Below are 13069 nucleotides of genomic sequence, written 5' to 3' on the forward strand. Positions count from 1 at the left end.
TGCACAACAAACTGAAGCACAAATGGATTTAAACTTCACATGTGAAAATGTACTTAGATCATACAAGTTTACCTACTGTTGAGTTTTTTTCTTAACAGCTCTAAGCAAAAAATGCACAAAATATTGTAGGAGCTAAATGTTCTTTGAATTAAATCAAATGAGTCTGCTTTTGATTGGCCACTACAGTAGCTGTTAAGTATGTATAAGTCCTGTTCAAAACCATTTAACAAATTTTTCAAAGATATTGAGTAGTCACAGTGCAAGAGACATGCCAGTTCCTATTTTCCTGCAAAAATGAACAGGTTAGTTCACTGTTTGCAAATCACTGCAAAGATAGCTCAAAATGGCATATTCTGTGTTATATTTACTTATTTTCAATAGAGCCACACAAAGTATGGCTTACTTTATTTTCTCCTCTCAAAACATAAATTATTTTGATTTCTAAACCTAAATGCATGTTATTTCACAAGAGCCAGTGAACCACATAGCATCAAAAGAAAGGCCAAAGTTCAAATGAAAGTTGGCTTCCCCCCAAAAAAGAACCAATTCATAAGTTATCATATGTTTTGCTAGGGGAGTCAGAAGTATCCAAAGAAGCAGTGGCCATGCATGAGGGACTCATGGTCAATGGCAGAATCTCAGCACAGATCTATTCATGTTCCTGTGCACTTGGAGATGCACATCTGTTCTTCACAGTTTAGGTATATGTGTGGTGAACACAACCAAGAGATTCTTGGCACTAAGATTAGGGGATGTATGAGGCAAAAATGAAATGTCTTTAAATAGATAGCTTCAGATTAGTGTAAACACGATCCTTTTTGGAGTACTAAAAACTGCAATAGATGTTATAAGAGGGCAACACAACATGGCGAATTGTTTGAAAGGATCTACCATCCAGAACCTAGTGACTAAAGAGAAACTAAAGTTGTCTGACTGCTTTATTACTCTCAGGCACTTCACAGAACCTTCTGCTCTGCTTGAGAAAACATAAAAAATACCAATGTACTATAATTAAAAATAGTTTAGGGGAAGATTAGGCATAAACAATGGTTTTGATAAATCATCCTGTTTTTTAAAGGCTGACTTTGATCTAATAATAGATTTAGTAAATGAATTACCTATAAAAACACACAGATTTTCAAATGCAGACAATTCCCCCCCCCCGTAGTTTAAGCCCTAGGTTGTAGAGGTTAATTAAAGTTGCAAGGTTACTATTTGTAGAATCTGATAAGCTAATTTCCCCCCCCCAGTCAAATGGTCTGGGATTTCCTGTTATATATGCTAAAAAGGATGTGAGTCTCAGGTACGCTGAAAGTTGCCAACAATCCTTGGGAATCTCTGGTATGGATCGCTGCCAGGTAATGAACGAAAGGTATGCATCTGATATACTTCCACCGTATATGGGTGGATAATTCATATCTATAGCAACCTGCAAAATTCCTTTTCTGTATGCCATTAATTCTGGGGTTTCTAGTGCTGTGCATCTTCTCTTTATATGCTATGCATTCATGTTTAAGCACAAAGATGTTCTGAGCTCCCAAACAACAATAACAGCATAAACTTTATTCAATATTCCAAGAACTGTGGCACATGCAGGAACACCCATTTCTCTCTTTTCTGTCTCTGCATGAAACAGTCAGCAGTTGTAAGGTTTTTTTTTCATATTTAATACTCACCCAATAGGCTCAAAACACAGAACGCTGCCCAGAAAATCTGCCTCCTTTCCCTTGCTGTCAAACTCCACTGTAACATCATTCCCAGAGGTGGTTTATTAAGCAATGTCTGCCTATGAGTAAAACAGAATGTTTCTCCAAATTCCTCCTGGATTTTAGTGTTTCTGCAGTGTAGCTGAAGCTTGAGTGTTTCTTTCTTCTTTCTAAAGCCTTTTGAGGTCAGTACATTGTGGGGTAGGATTCCCTTCTAAAAGATGTGCTCGTAGCTCAGGATTCTGAGGTGGAGTTTTTGAAAGTCTGATCTCATAGCTTTATATAGTTCAGCGCAGTCTCTCATCATTACATTGTTAAACTTCCTCCTCTACAATATCACATCAGCTTAACTCTTTCCTGGAATTTTCTGATTTCTCTCACTATGGAAAGGCCACCCCCTAGAACTTAAACGCTGCAAAAAAGAAAAGAAAAGTGAGAGCAGATACTTTAACACAAATTCTGCACAAGGGTGGAAGGTAACTGCACATTTCTTGGCTATAATAACAGGATGTTCATGCTGAATTTTGTAAAAGGTGTACTAAAATCATCATACCATTGGAGGCAATGTTCAGAAAACTTTCATAAATTCAAGAGTGTCATTTAAAATGAGTTATTTGTAAGTTATTTATAATGTTAGTGATTTGGATCCAGCCAAACATTTCCATGAACAGAAAGCTTTCTGTCCATGGAGCATTACTTTCTCACCTCCCATCTCCTGTTACAGCCCCATACACCCCCTAAATGCTGCCCCTGGAGGACATTGGACCACCAAGTATAGTAATTTTGGAGACATATGGAAGTACGGCAAGAATGGGCAGAAATCCTTCCCACTATGGAAATGTTCTGTTGGAGCCAAGCCAATAATGTAAGCCCTATTCAGGGTAGGTAACAACTTGCCAAAAACTCAGAAGGTTCGATACTACAGTACATTCTAATTACTTTACATGATTATTTCATGTTAACTTACCAATTTTAAAAATATTATTTAAAGTTTTATACTATTGCCCCTAGGATTGACTTAAATTGTCACCGATAGCATTTTGGGTGCAAAACAAAGCTTCGGCACATTTTGGCTTGTTATTGTCCATGTGATGATCCAACCTATGGGTGATGATGCAATCAAGAAAATAACTTCAGGATGCTACACAGTCAGATTTGGGTACACATTGATAGCATAAAGCCAAATCAAAGTTTAGGCAATGCTTCCTGGTCTCATTTGGAATGAGAAAAATATGACATACAGAGGCACCCCACCTCCAACCCTTCCCCCCCATCGTTCTGATATAATTTATAACAAAGAATCACCATATCCCACTGATTTTCCTCATGTCACCAAGTTTCTGAAATACCCACTATGTCTATTTCCTCCCCAACACCAAGCATTCCAACTCCCTGATTTTACCTCAAACACTTCTAGCATTTGTGTATAAACACCTATAGTTTTTCATGCATGTTAAGCCCACAACCTTCCTCTTGCTGCCTCGAGACCTTGCCAGACAGTCCATATCATTAGCCACAGTCTCAGTGGACAATTCTAATTCATTTCCTTGTAGAAATGTAACAGCTACCCCTTCATCTCTTTGAGATGAGCCATCCTGAACCAGAGACTTTTCATCTTCTGTCAGCTTTTCCCCAATATTCAGTTTAAAAACTGCTCTGCCACCTTTTTGATTTTAAGCGTCAGCAACCAGGTTCCTTCTTGGGACAAGTGGAGACCATCTCTTTTGTACAGCTCCCTCTTGTTCCAAAAAGCATCCCAGTGCCTAACAAACTTGAACCCTTCTCCCCTATGCCATCGTCTCATCCATTCATTGAGACCCCTGATCTGTGTCTGTCTCTCCGGCCCTGCGTGTGGAACAGGTAGCACTTCTGAGAAGGCTACCTTGGAGGTCCTGACCTTGAGTTTCCTGCCTACAAGCCTAAATTTTTCCTCCAGGACCTCACGGCTACATTTCCCCACATCGTTGGTGCCAACATGTACCACAACCACTGGCTCCTCCCCAGCACTGTCTACCAGCCTATGTAGCACACGTAATGTCCGCTACCTCCGCACCAGGCAGGCAAGTCACCATATGGTCAGTATGTGGGTTTGCCACCCAGCTGTCTACCTGCCTAAGGATCGAATCACCAATTACCAAGAGGCCCCCTCTCTCCCTCCCTGCACAGGGATGGTTCCTTGGTGTGAAAGGATACCCATTCACCAGCCGAAGAAGAGGTCCCTTCTGATGGCACATTCCTCTTGTCTGCAGCACGGTGCCCTGTTTCCCCTCAACTCTCATGCTCCCTGACAGTGGCAGGGCTGCCATATTCAGAGTGGGACATATCTAACAAGTCCCCAAGAGTCTTTTCCGTGCGCCTGACTGGCTCTGCTTCTCCAGGTCTGCCACCTTGGCTTCAAGGGAGCAAACTCATTCCCTGAGAACCAGGAGCTCCTTGCACTGGGCACACACCCAAGACTTCTGTCCAGTGGGCAGATAGTCATACATGTGAAACTCCATGCAAAACACTGGATAGCTCCCAACCCCCTGCTGGCATTCTGGCTTCATAATTGCTTTTAAAATAATAATTATATACGATCCCCCTTTTAAAACACTTTGTATTTATGTGGTTCTCCTTGTCAAAGTCTACTTACCTTACTGGGAACCCAAGGAGACTAGGGCCCTGACTTTCTGGCTCTTCCTGGTTTTCTTACAGAGTCCCTAGGCCAAGAGCCCTTTGGCTCATGCCTCTGGCAAGGTGCTGCCTTAAATAGAAGCTTTCCTCATCAGAGGGTGTGGCCAGCAGCTATTCAAATTCACCCAGGCACTCTATTACAGTCAAACAATGACCCTTTCACACCCTATCTCAAGCAGCCAGGACTCTGCAACAACTCACAACTCACCCACACACTCCCAAACACAGTACCCTCTCAGCTAAATCACCTCAGCTGAAAGTAAATAAAAAACACTCACCCCTCTAGCAGCTCTATTTCCTGCTCCTTCTCAGAGCTCAGCTGGGTCAGCTCTGCTTCTGGCAAGGTGCTGCCTTAAATAGAAGCTTCCTGCCTTAAATAGAAGCTTCCCCCAGCAGAGGGTGTGGCCAGCAGCTAATTAATTAATTAATACATTAATTTTAGAAGCTGTCCAACTAAATAGTCAATAGACACTAAAGTGGGGTTGAGTTACTTACTTACTTATTTATTTATTTATTTATTAGACTTTTATCTCGCCCTCCCGCCAAAGCGAGAGAAAGTGGGGTGTGGGTTTTGTTTGCAAAATTTAATGCAAGGGAATTCCCTAGTTGCTTATGCTTTCATTTATGCCCATTTACTGATACAACATAAGAACTAGTATTTTTAGCTCAGGACCGGAAACCATTGCTGCAGGGGAAACATGTGTTGTCATGATATGGTGTTCCAGGTTTTATGTACAGAGAGAACCATTTTTACACCTTTTTTACATTTTGTGTTTAAAACTTAGCAGGCATAATTTGGTGGCAGGTAAAAATACTTGATTTTTTAAAATAACATCTTAAGTGGAACTTACACAATGAGAAGGGCTTACACATATTAGCACCATGCTTGGAAAGGATTTGAAAAGTACTAGATCTTACCCCAATTTAAAAAATTTAAACAAGTTAATTTTATTAAAAACAGCAGAAGGGTCTGAAGCATTACACGACACCACAGTTCAGCAGATAAAAAGGCATTGTTTGATTGCTAAAGCTTAGTCTAAATGACACAGTCATCACAGGGACATTTCTTAGAGTGGGGTAATTTTTTGGATTAGTTTATAAAACAGAGCAGGACAAGTTCACCCATCCACCATACCTGAAACAAGTATGACCTCTTGTGTGGTTGTTTTTGGCTTAGGTATTTATGTGGGCTTATCTCGAACAATGGATCAGTTTTTACAGTGACAGCGCAATCCTATGCAGCGTTACTCCAATCTAACCCCTTGAACGGGCTTAGACTAACGTTATGCTATGTAGAATTGTACTGTTAATTCACCATATGACACATGGTAGAAATGCTGAGAAGTGTCTTACATATAAAACAACAGTTAGAAAACCTTTGTGTCTTAACAAGCGTACTGTTGAGATGTCTAACACGTGAGCCCGTTTTTCAAAGAACTGACATGTATGCTAACTTCAGGAACTGGGAACTGGTCACATTTGTCCTACATTTTCCAAACTATTTTTGTGCATTTTAATAAATAATCCAGCATGTTATAGAAACAGAGCTCAATTTATGCAGCAACTTAACTCAGAATCCATTTTTCACAAAAACTTCTAAGTCACATGATATGCCAAGAGAGAATGTGAAACCAATACATAATTCTCAATATGGTCAAAACCATGGATACTTAAATCCAGAGATTGGAGACAGGCAAGAATATATTTCTACAAACCTGAACAATGCCACAGATTTGCAGAAAAATCTGAAATATAAAAATAAATAAATTGGGTTGGTTAAACTCCTTTCCCCAAATAGAAGCAGTACCTGTAGCTTTAAGAAACAAATACTCTCTGTAGCTGTTGCTACTCAACCATACAGTATAGCAAGTCTTAAAGACTTGGTTTCTGTCTGCAAAAGGCAGGGGGAGGCGGCAAAGCCCTTTACAGGGCCGTTTTGGCCTTTGAGGGAGAAAGCAGGGATAAACTAGGAGTGAAAAGGGACCTACATTCGCCCCACTCTAAAAGGAGGGAGGGAGAGAGGAAGATGAAGTTTGCTTGTTGATGTCCTGCTCCTGAGGAGAGGCATCCCTCATTTGGCTGGGTGCTGTCAGCCTCACTTCACACATGACTTGGGCACCACCTCACCTTGCATGAGGCATGGGCACTGCCTCCCCCTGCATTGTGCAAAGCTTGGACAGAACACATGCAGCCCTTCTGTCACAAGGCTGGCCTGGCCCAGGTGGTGGTGGGGATATTGGCCCACCAGGTGGTATCCTGGTGCCCATAATGGCTAATCTGCTCTGGAAGGAGAAATCTTAGCTGGGCCTGGCAGCAACCACTGGGCAATTTGCTTAGGCCCTGCTGGTTGCTACTGTTGAAGAGTAGCCATTTTCTGCACCTTTTCTGGATAGCTTGGTTGGTGAGTAAGAAGGAAAGAAGGAAGCAGGAAAAGGAAAGGATATGGGGATTGCCAGGAGGGAAAGAGGAAATGGGGAAGGGGATGCAGGGGAAAACAAGGTACCCCCTGCAAGTCTTGCAGGTTACCCACTGAACAACTGGGCCCAGCCTGGCAGCCAACACCACACAACTAAGCCTAGTGTCTGGAACTATGCAACTGGGTAGGATTGCCAGGTGGGATTGTCGCACTGGTGGGGGGATTGGTGGGGGCATTCCAGGAGTGGGTCGTGATGCCACGCAATGCACTGGCACCACCCAGAAGTGCCGTCATTGCATCTGTGACATTGGGGGGGACACTCTGGTTTTTGGGCAAAACTCTATGGTAAAATCAGCCCAAGTGCCCAAGTAATATAAACAACAGGGAAAATGTTTCTATAACAAGATAACACTATCAAAAATCAAATCCTTGTATTAAATCAGTCTCAACCGGGCACCCGATCAACAATAGAACATTTTCTTATATAGTCAGATTTTTACCTATATATACTGTTTTGAAGGCTTCTGTACATTATGAGTGCTTTATGAAGTTTGATGAAGTTTTTGAAGAAGAGCTATCGAAACGAAGATTGAAATCTGGAGTCTTCGTCTATTCTTTGTACTACTTATGTACTTGTGCATTACATGATCTATTTTTCTATCACTGATAACATGTGGTTCCTTGTTAGTATAGTGTTATCTTGTTATATCAACGTTTTCTCTGTTGTTTATATTACTTGGGCACTCTTTGGTCTACGTTATTTATGCACTGCTTGCTTGTTTCATGATTCTGTGTACTGTGTTATCATACATGTTTTGCTAACCCTACAACTGGGCCTGAAACACAGAGCTAGCCACAGCTCTGTAAAAGGGTTTCAATTTCAGGTTGCACAAGGCAGCCCTCCAAGACAATCTCCAATCTCTCCCTCCATTCAGCAAGGTATGCAATGGAATTGCAGTGGGTTCTGCCAGGTAAAGTATCTACACTTCTAAAGCTATTCAGTGGCCACTTGGTGAATAGCTCTGTCTCCAGAACCTCACATAGCCCTTTTGTGTGATACCTACATCTATGTGGAAATCCTTTGTCTCCACAACTGTCCTTCCTGCTTCATCACTCAGGATACCGAGATAAACCAATCAAACACTCGAATTATTAACAATCCTTCCTGACGCCAATCAGGGACCCATTTCCCACCTTTTGTCTAAACCTGGGAACCTATTAAACCTGCCTCGGCAAAACCATCAGTGGTCATCAAACCCATTCAGCCAGCACCAGTAGAGATATCCAGACCTGGCTAATTTCACCAACACTCTTGTGAATCCAGACTCTGCCCCCCGGGACCTCATTGGTCACACCTAGGTTTTGCTCCTCCTTATTGGTGCAGGTAGTCTTTTGTCTTTACCTGAGACAAGCCCCTCAAGATTTCCCATTGGTTCACATTGTCTACATCCATTCAAGCACATGGCCTTGACTGTGTGTCTGCCTCGGATGCCAACTGGTGCTCTTCTCCATGGACCTCTGCACATCTGGACAGGTAGTATAACCGCTGTAACTGACCCTTCTATTTGCTATCATCACCTCTGTTTTCTTAGTTCTGAACTGTGTGCTCTTTCTTGAATGCTTAGTGTGCTTGTAATTAGGGAAATTTTTCAATAAAAGCTATTTAATTTACTCTTCAAATCTGGAGTCTTCCTACTGTACCAGACCTTGGTATAAACTGGTGTGCGATCCCTAGTACTCATCTGGCCTCCCCTGTCACATAGCTAATTTCCCCCAACAGCAAGGCAGGCCACTGGTGGTAATAGACAGAAGAAATGTTGTGGGAGGCCAAAATGAGATCCCTCCTGCAAGTCCTTGTAAGCCCCCCCGTACAGTAATAATAAAGAAAAGCACTACCCACTGAGCATGTGCAGCATGCCTTCCTTGCATAATTTTCTACATCATGGAGCAGAGTTTCCAAGGTAGATAGTATAGCTTTCCGTCTCAGACGGACTTGAGTCCACTAGCTACTTTCCTTCATAAATTAAGCTCTTTATGCAAGTGATATAGTGACAGACCTTAAGTTCTGAGATGGGTTAAGGCTTCTCTTATTACTACCAGTTGCCATCATACAAAACCCAAAACATTCAGATGAAATCATGCATGCAGTCTTTTGAGCATACTCATGTTTATTTTCATTGAATGGCACCATACTTGCATTCATCATTAATTCTGTTGATCCTTGTATCTGACAAATCCTTACATTAAATTGCTGCTGGGCCTTTGCATAGAATCATGCATTTTCATGAAATGTGTTAATACTATGCAGTTCCCTATTATAATTTATTCCAAAAACACCCCTATGCCTTCATACCATCCACAACCCCAGTTCAAGATACTGTTTCTGCCCTAAACATTTTATAGTCTTCCTGTTATTGTAATGTAGGAAAAGGGACGGAGGGCATGAGTAAGGCCATAATATCTCTCTTTCCCATGGTTTCTTAGCATAGCATAGCAAACATGCTTAATGGTTTTTAGGATGTGCTCATAATATAGGCTTGCCCTCTAGATTCACTGCCACCCTCTAACATCAGTTTTACTATATTAAAAAAACACCCCAAAATGCAACCAGCTACAGCCTGTTAAATGAAGTCAGTTCTGTTAGTTGAAGTCAGTTATTTTAGCTATGGAGGTCAGCCAAGAGGTACTTATTTGTAAATCACTGAAAGCCATTCTGGTGTTAATCTATATATTTGTCATGTTTGGTTTTATGGGAATACCTAGGACAATAAAGATTTCATCCTGAGACTAGGCCTTTCAGCATATATTCAGTACAGTCTAGTGTAATTTTCAAAAGGAAGATCTTTGTTTATAGCTGTGGAAGATTCTGTTCTTCCTAGGAAACAAAATCTCTGTCCAGTTAGACAATTGCACATAACCAGGGGTCATTTAGTAGAAAAAGAGCTGCAGGAGCTAATTAGCATATGACAGGCTAACGAGCTACTAGGCTATTAGCATATGCCATGCCCACTGACATCACTGGAAGTGATGTCAGAAGGGGAAACAAAAGGAGGGGAAGGCATCTTCAAAAGCCTCCCCTTCCCTTCCCAGCTGGCCTTTAAAGTTTAAACCCCTTCTCACTAGAGTTGGGCCACAGAAGGAGGAAAGAAAGAAGGAAAGAGAGACAGTAGAGAGAAGAGAGAAGGAAAGAGGGGATAAAAAGAGAAGGAAAGAGGGAAAGAAACACAAGGAAAGAAGGAGGGAAAGAATAAGAGATAAGGGAAGAAGGAGGGAATGAGTGAAAGGAGGAAAAGAGAGAAGAGAAGAAGGAGGGAAAGAAAGAAAGATAGAAGGGAAGAAGGAGGGAAAGAGAGGAAAATATGGCAAAGAGATGGAGGGAGGGAGGCAGGCTCTCCCACCCCCCCATCAAGCCCCCGCCACCCCCACGGATCCCTTACTTACTGCTTCGGTGCAGGCCAGGGAAGCCGGTGGCGGGGCTCTCCAGGCCTCCCCCAAGCCGCAGCACTTTGGTGAAAGCCCAGGGAACCCAGCTGTGGGGCTCTCCAGGCCTCCCCTGGGCCACAGGACTTCTGCGCAGGCCCGGGGACTTGGCTGCGGGGCTCTCCAGGCTTCCCCTGGGCCGCAGCACTTCTGCGCGGGCTCGGGGAACCCAGCTGCTGGGCTCTCTAGGCCTCCCCCAGGCTGCAGCGCTTCTACGCGGGCCCGGGGAACCCTGCTGTGGGGCTCTCCAGACCTCCCCCGGGTTGCAGCGCTTCTGCGTGGGCCCGGGGAACCCAGCTGCGGGGCTCTCCAGGCCTCCCCTGGGCCACAGCGCTTCTGCACGGGGAGCTAGGGGTGGGGCTTGCTACCGCCACCATTTGCGCCTGCTCCTGGGCTGCCGGAGCAGCGTTCCGGCACGCTCCGTCCCCAAACAACCCCTGCACATAACTTGGCTTCACAGTTCCAGACCTTTTGGGGTCTGGAGCCATGAAGACAAGTTATATACAGGAGCTGTACAGAAGGAAAAATTCCAGCAAGTGTGATTTCACTTAATTAAAAGCATGTAAAAAGCTTGAGTATTGTTCTCCAGACTGAGGTCATGGAATGTCACTGTCAAAAATATGATGCTTGGTATAATCTACCATATAGAATAGAACATCTCTTGCAAATTCTCCAGTCTTATATATGTTATAGAATGCAAAAGCCCAGAATGCCTAAATATATTAAGAATTACCTGCTTCAATGGCCTCAGATAAAAATCTCGAGCACCTATTATGATATTTCAGTTCTAATTCCCATAAACTTTCAGGCTTGGAATTTTTTCTAATAAAATTAATTTATTTATTTGATTTATACCCCGCCCTCCCCAGCAAGGCAGGCTCAGGGCAGCTAAAAAGTCCACTCATCTCTGAGACAAAGGGTTGCCAGCATCCAGGAGAGTTCTCCTGGAATCACAGCTGATCTCCAGACTACAGAGATCAGTTCCCCAGAGGAAATGGCAGTTTCAGACACTGGCCTCTATGGCATTATACACCACTCCCCCAAGTGTGCCTTCCCCCAGCCCCACCCCCAAATCTCCAGGAATATCCTAACGTGGAGCTGGCAATCCTATCTGAAATTCTAGAAACATACCACTTTTGATTATCTAGGTTCAGCATTCCAAAACCCAATTCTGTGGCCTCAGTTTAGAAAGTAACAAGGAAGGGACCCACAAGGACTTGGTTGGGGCACCTCATTTCCCACTCCCCCACTATTTCCTCTTTGCCTTTCTGAAGAGCCCTGGTTGCCTCTCCCCCTTTCCTGCTTTCTTCTTTCCTTCCCACCTACCAGCCAACCTACCTTTACTTACTCCCTGTCTTCAGCTTTCCTTAGGGTTACCAGGACATACCTGGCAACTGGTGGGAGGTTCAGGGTCAGGGTCATGGGGAGGCTTGGTATCCTGTGTGTTGCTATGTCACTTCTGAGAAAACATAGAGTTTCTGGTGATTCCTAGGGCTACTGGATGCCACTTCCAGGTTGTCCCCAGGAGTGACACAGCAGCACACAGGACACCATCTTTTTTCCATTTTCCTCCAACCACTGCTTGGAGGGAGGTTCAGGGGCAGGGACATGGGGAGTGATATGGGCGCTTTCCCTCCTTCTCAACCCCTAACAGCCTCCCCCTGGGAAAACTCTATGTAATTCCAGCCACTGAGTTAGGCCAGACCCAGTTCCACAGTGGGAAACCTGCAAGGACTTGCAGGGGGCATTTCACTTTCCCATCTATTCCCCCTTCACACACTATTTCCTCTTTTCCACCTCTTGGTAATTCCCATAACCTCACCTTCCCCTTTTCTCCTTCCCACCAACTTACTCATCAATCTTTTAATTGCTTTCCCCCACTTCAGCTATACTTATTATTTAACAATTTATACTCTGCCTTTTCTCCACAGAAAGCAGTTTACATCATACCCCTCTCCTCCATTTTATCCTCACAACAATCTTGTGAGGTAAGTTAGGCTGAGGATGTGTAACTGGTCCAAGGGTGCATGGTGAGCTTCCATGACAGAATGGTGATTCAAATCTAGGTCTCCCAGATCTTAGTCCAAAACTCTAACTGTCCGCCCTCTCCTGAAAAAAACATCCTTGGACCCAGCCGAATTGGCTAACTACCAGCCGGTCTCAAATTTGCCCTATTTGGGCAAATTACTTGGAGAGAGTGGTTGCGATTCAGTTGCAGAGCTTTATGGATGACACTTCCATGCTAGACGCTTTCCTGTCCAGCTTTCGTCCAGGCCATGGGACGGAGATGGCACTGGTCACCCTCACGGACGACCTCTGGAGGCATCTGGATCAGGGCAGTTTGGTGGTACTGCTGCTGTTGGACCTGTTGGCAGCATTTGACAGAGTCGACCATCAGTTACCTCACCGATGCTGGGATTCAGGGGCTTGCCTTGCAATGGCTTGTCTCCTTTCTCCAAGGTCGGGGACAGAGAGTGGCGGTAGGGGAGCAGATGTCCCAGAGGCACCCGCTGGTCTGTGGGGTTCCCCAAGGGGCAGTGCTGTCCTCAATGTTATTTAACATCTATATGCGCCCTCTCGCCAGATTGCCCGGAGGCATAGGCTAGGGTGTCACCAATATGCAGATGACACCTAGCTATATCAGTTGTTGAGCTAAGAAAGTGCCTGGAGGCAACCTGTTGTTGATCTATTGGTGTGTGTTTTGTTCTAGCACCTGTTTAGGTACAACTAATTTATTAGAGCCCCCTGTGGCTTGAACAACTCTTGGGCTCTGTAACTGTCCATTACGCAGATC

The 13069-nt window shown here is 43.9% G+C and overlaps 1 protein-coding gene across 1 annotated transcript in view; it reads right to left on the minus strand.

The window, feature by feature from the left end:
• Window positions 1–1967, minus strand: part of CD34 (CD34 molecule) — a 59869-nt gene extending 57902 nt beyond the window's left edge. Inside the window, exon 1 of the mRNA XM_015426610.1 lies at window positions 1677–1967. Within this exon, the coding sequence (XP_015282096.1) occupies window positions 1677–1755 (79 nt within the window). The 5' untranslated portion in view covers window positions 1756–1967. The remainder of the gene's footprint in view (window positions 1–1676) is intronic.
• Between the last annotated feature and the right edge of the window lie 11102 nt (window positions 1968–13069).

The sequence above is a fragment of the Gekko japonicus genome, unplaced genomic scaffold (genome assembly GCF_001447785.1).
Source record: "Gekko japonicus isolate JY-2015 unplaced genomic scaffold, Gekko_japonicus_V1.1 scaffold1802, whole genome shotgun sequence".
Lineage (NCBI taxonomy): Eukaryota > Metazoa > Chordata > Lepidosauria > Squamata > Gekkonidae > Gekko > Gekko japonicus.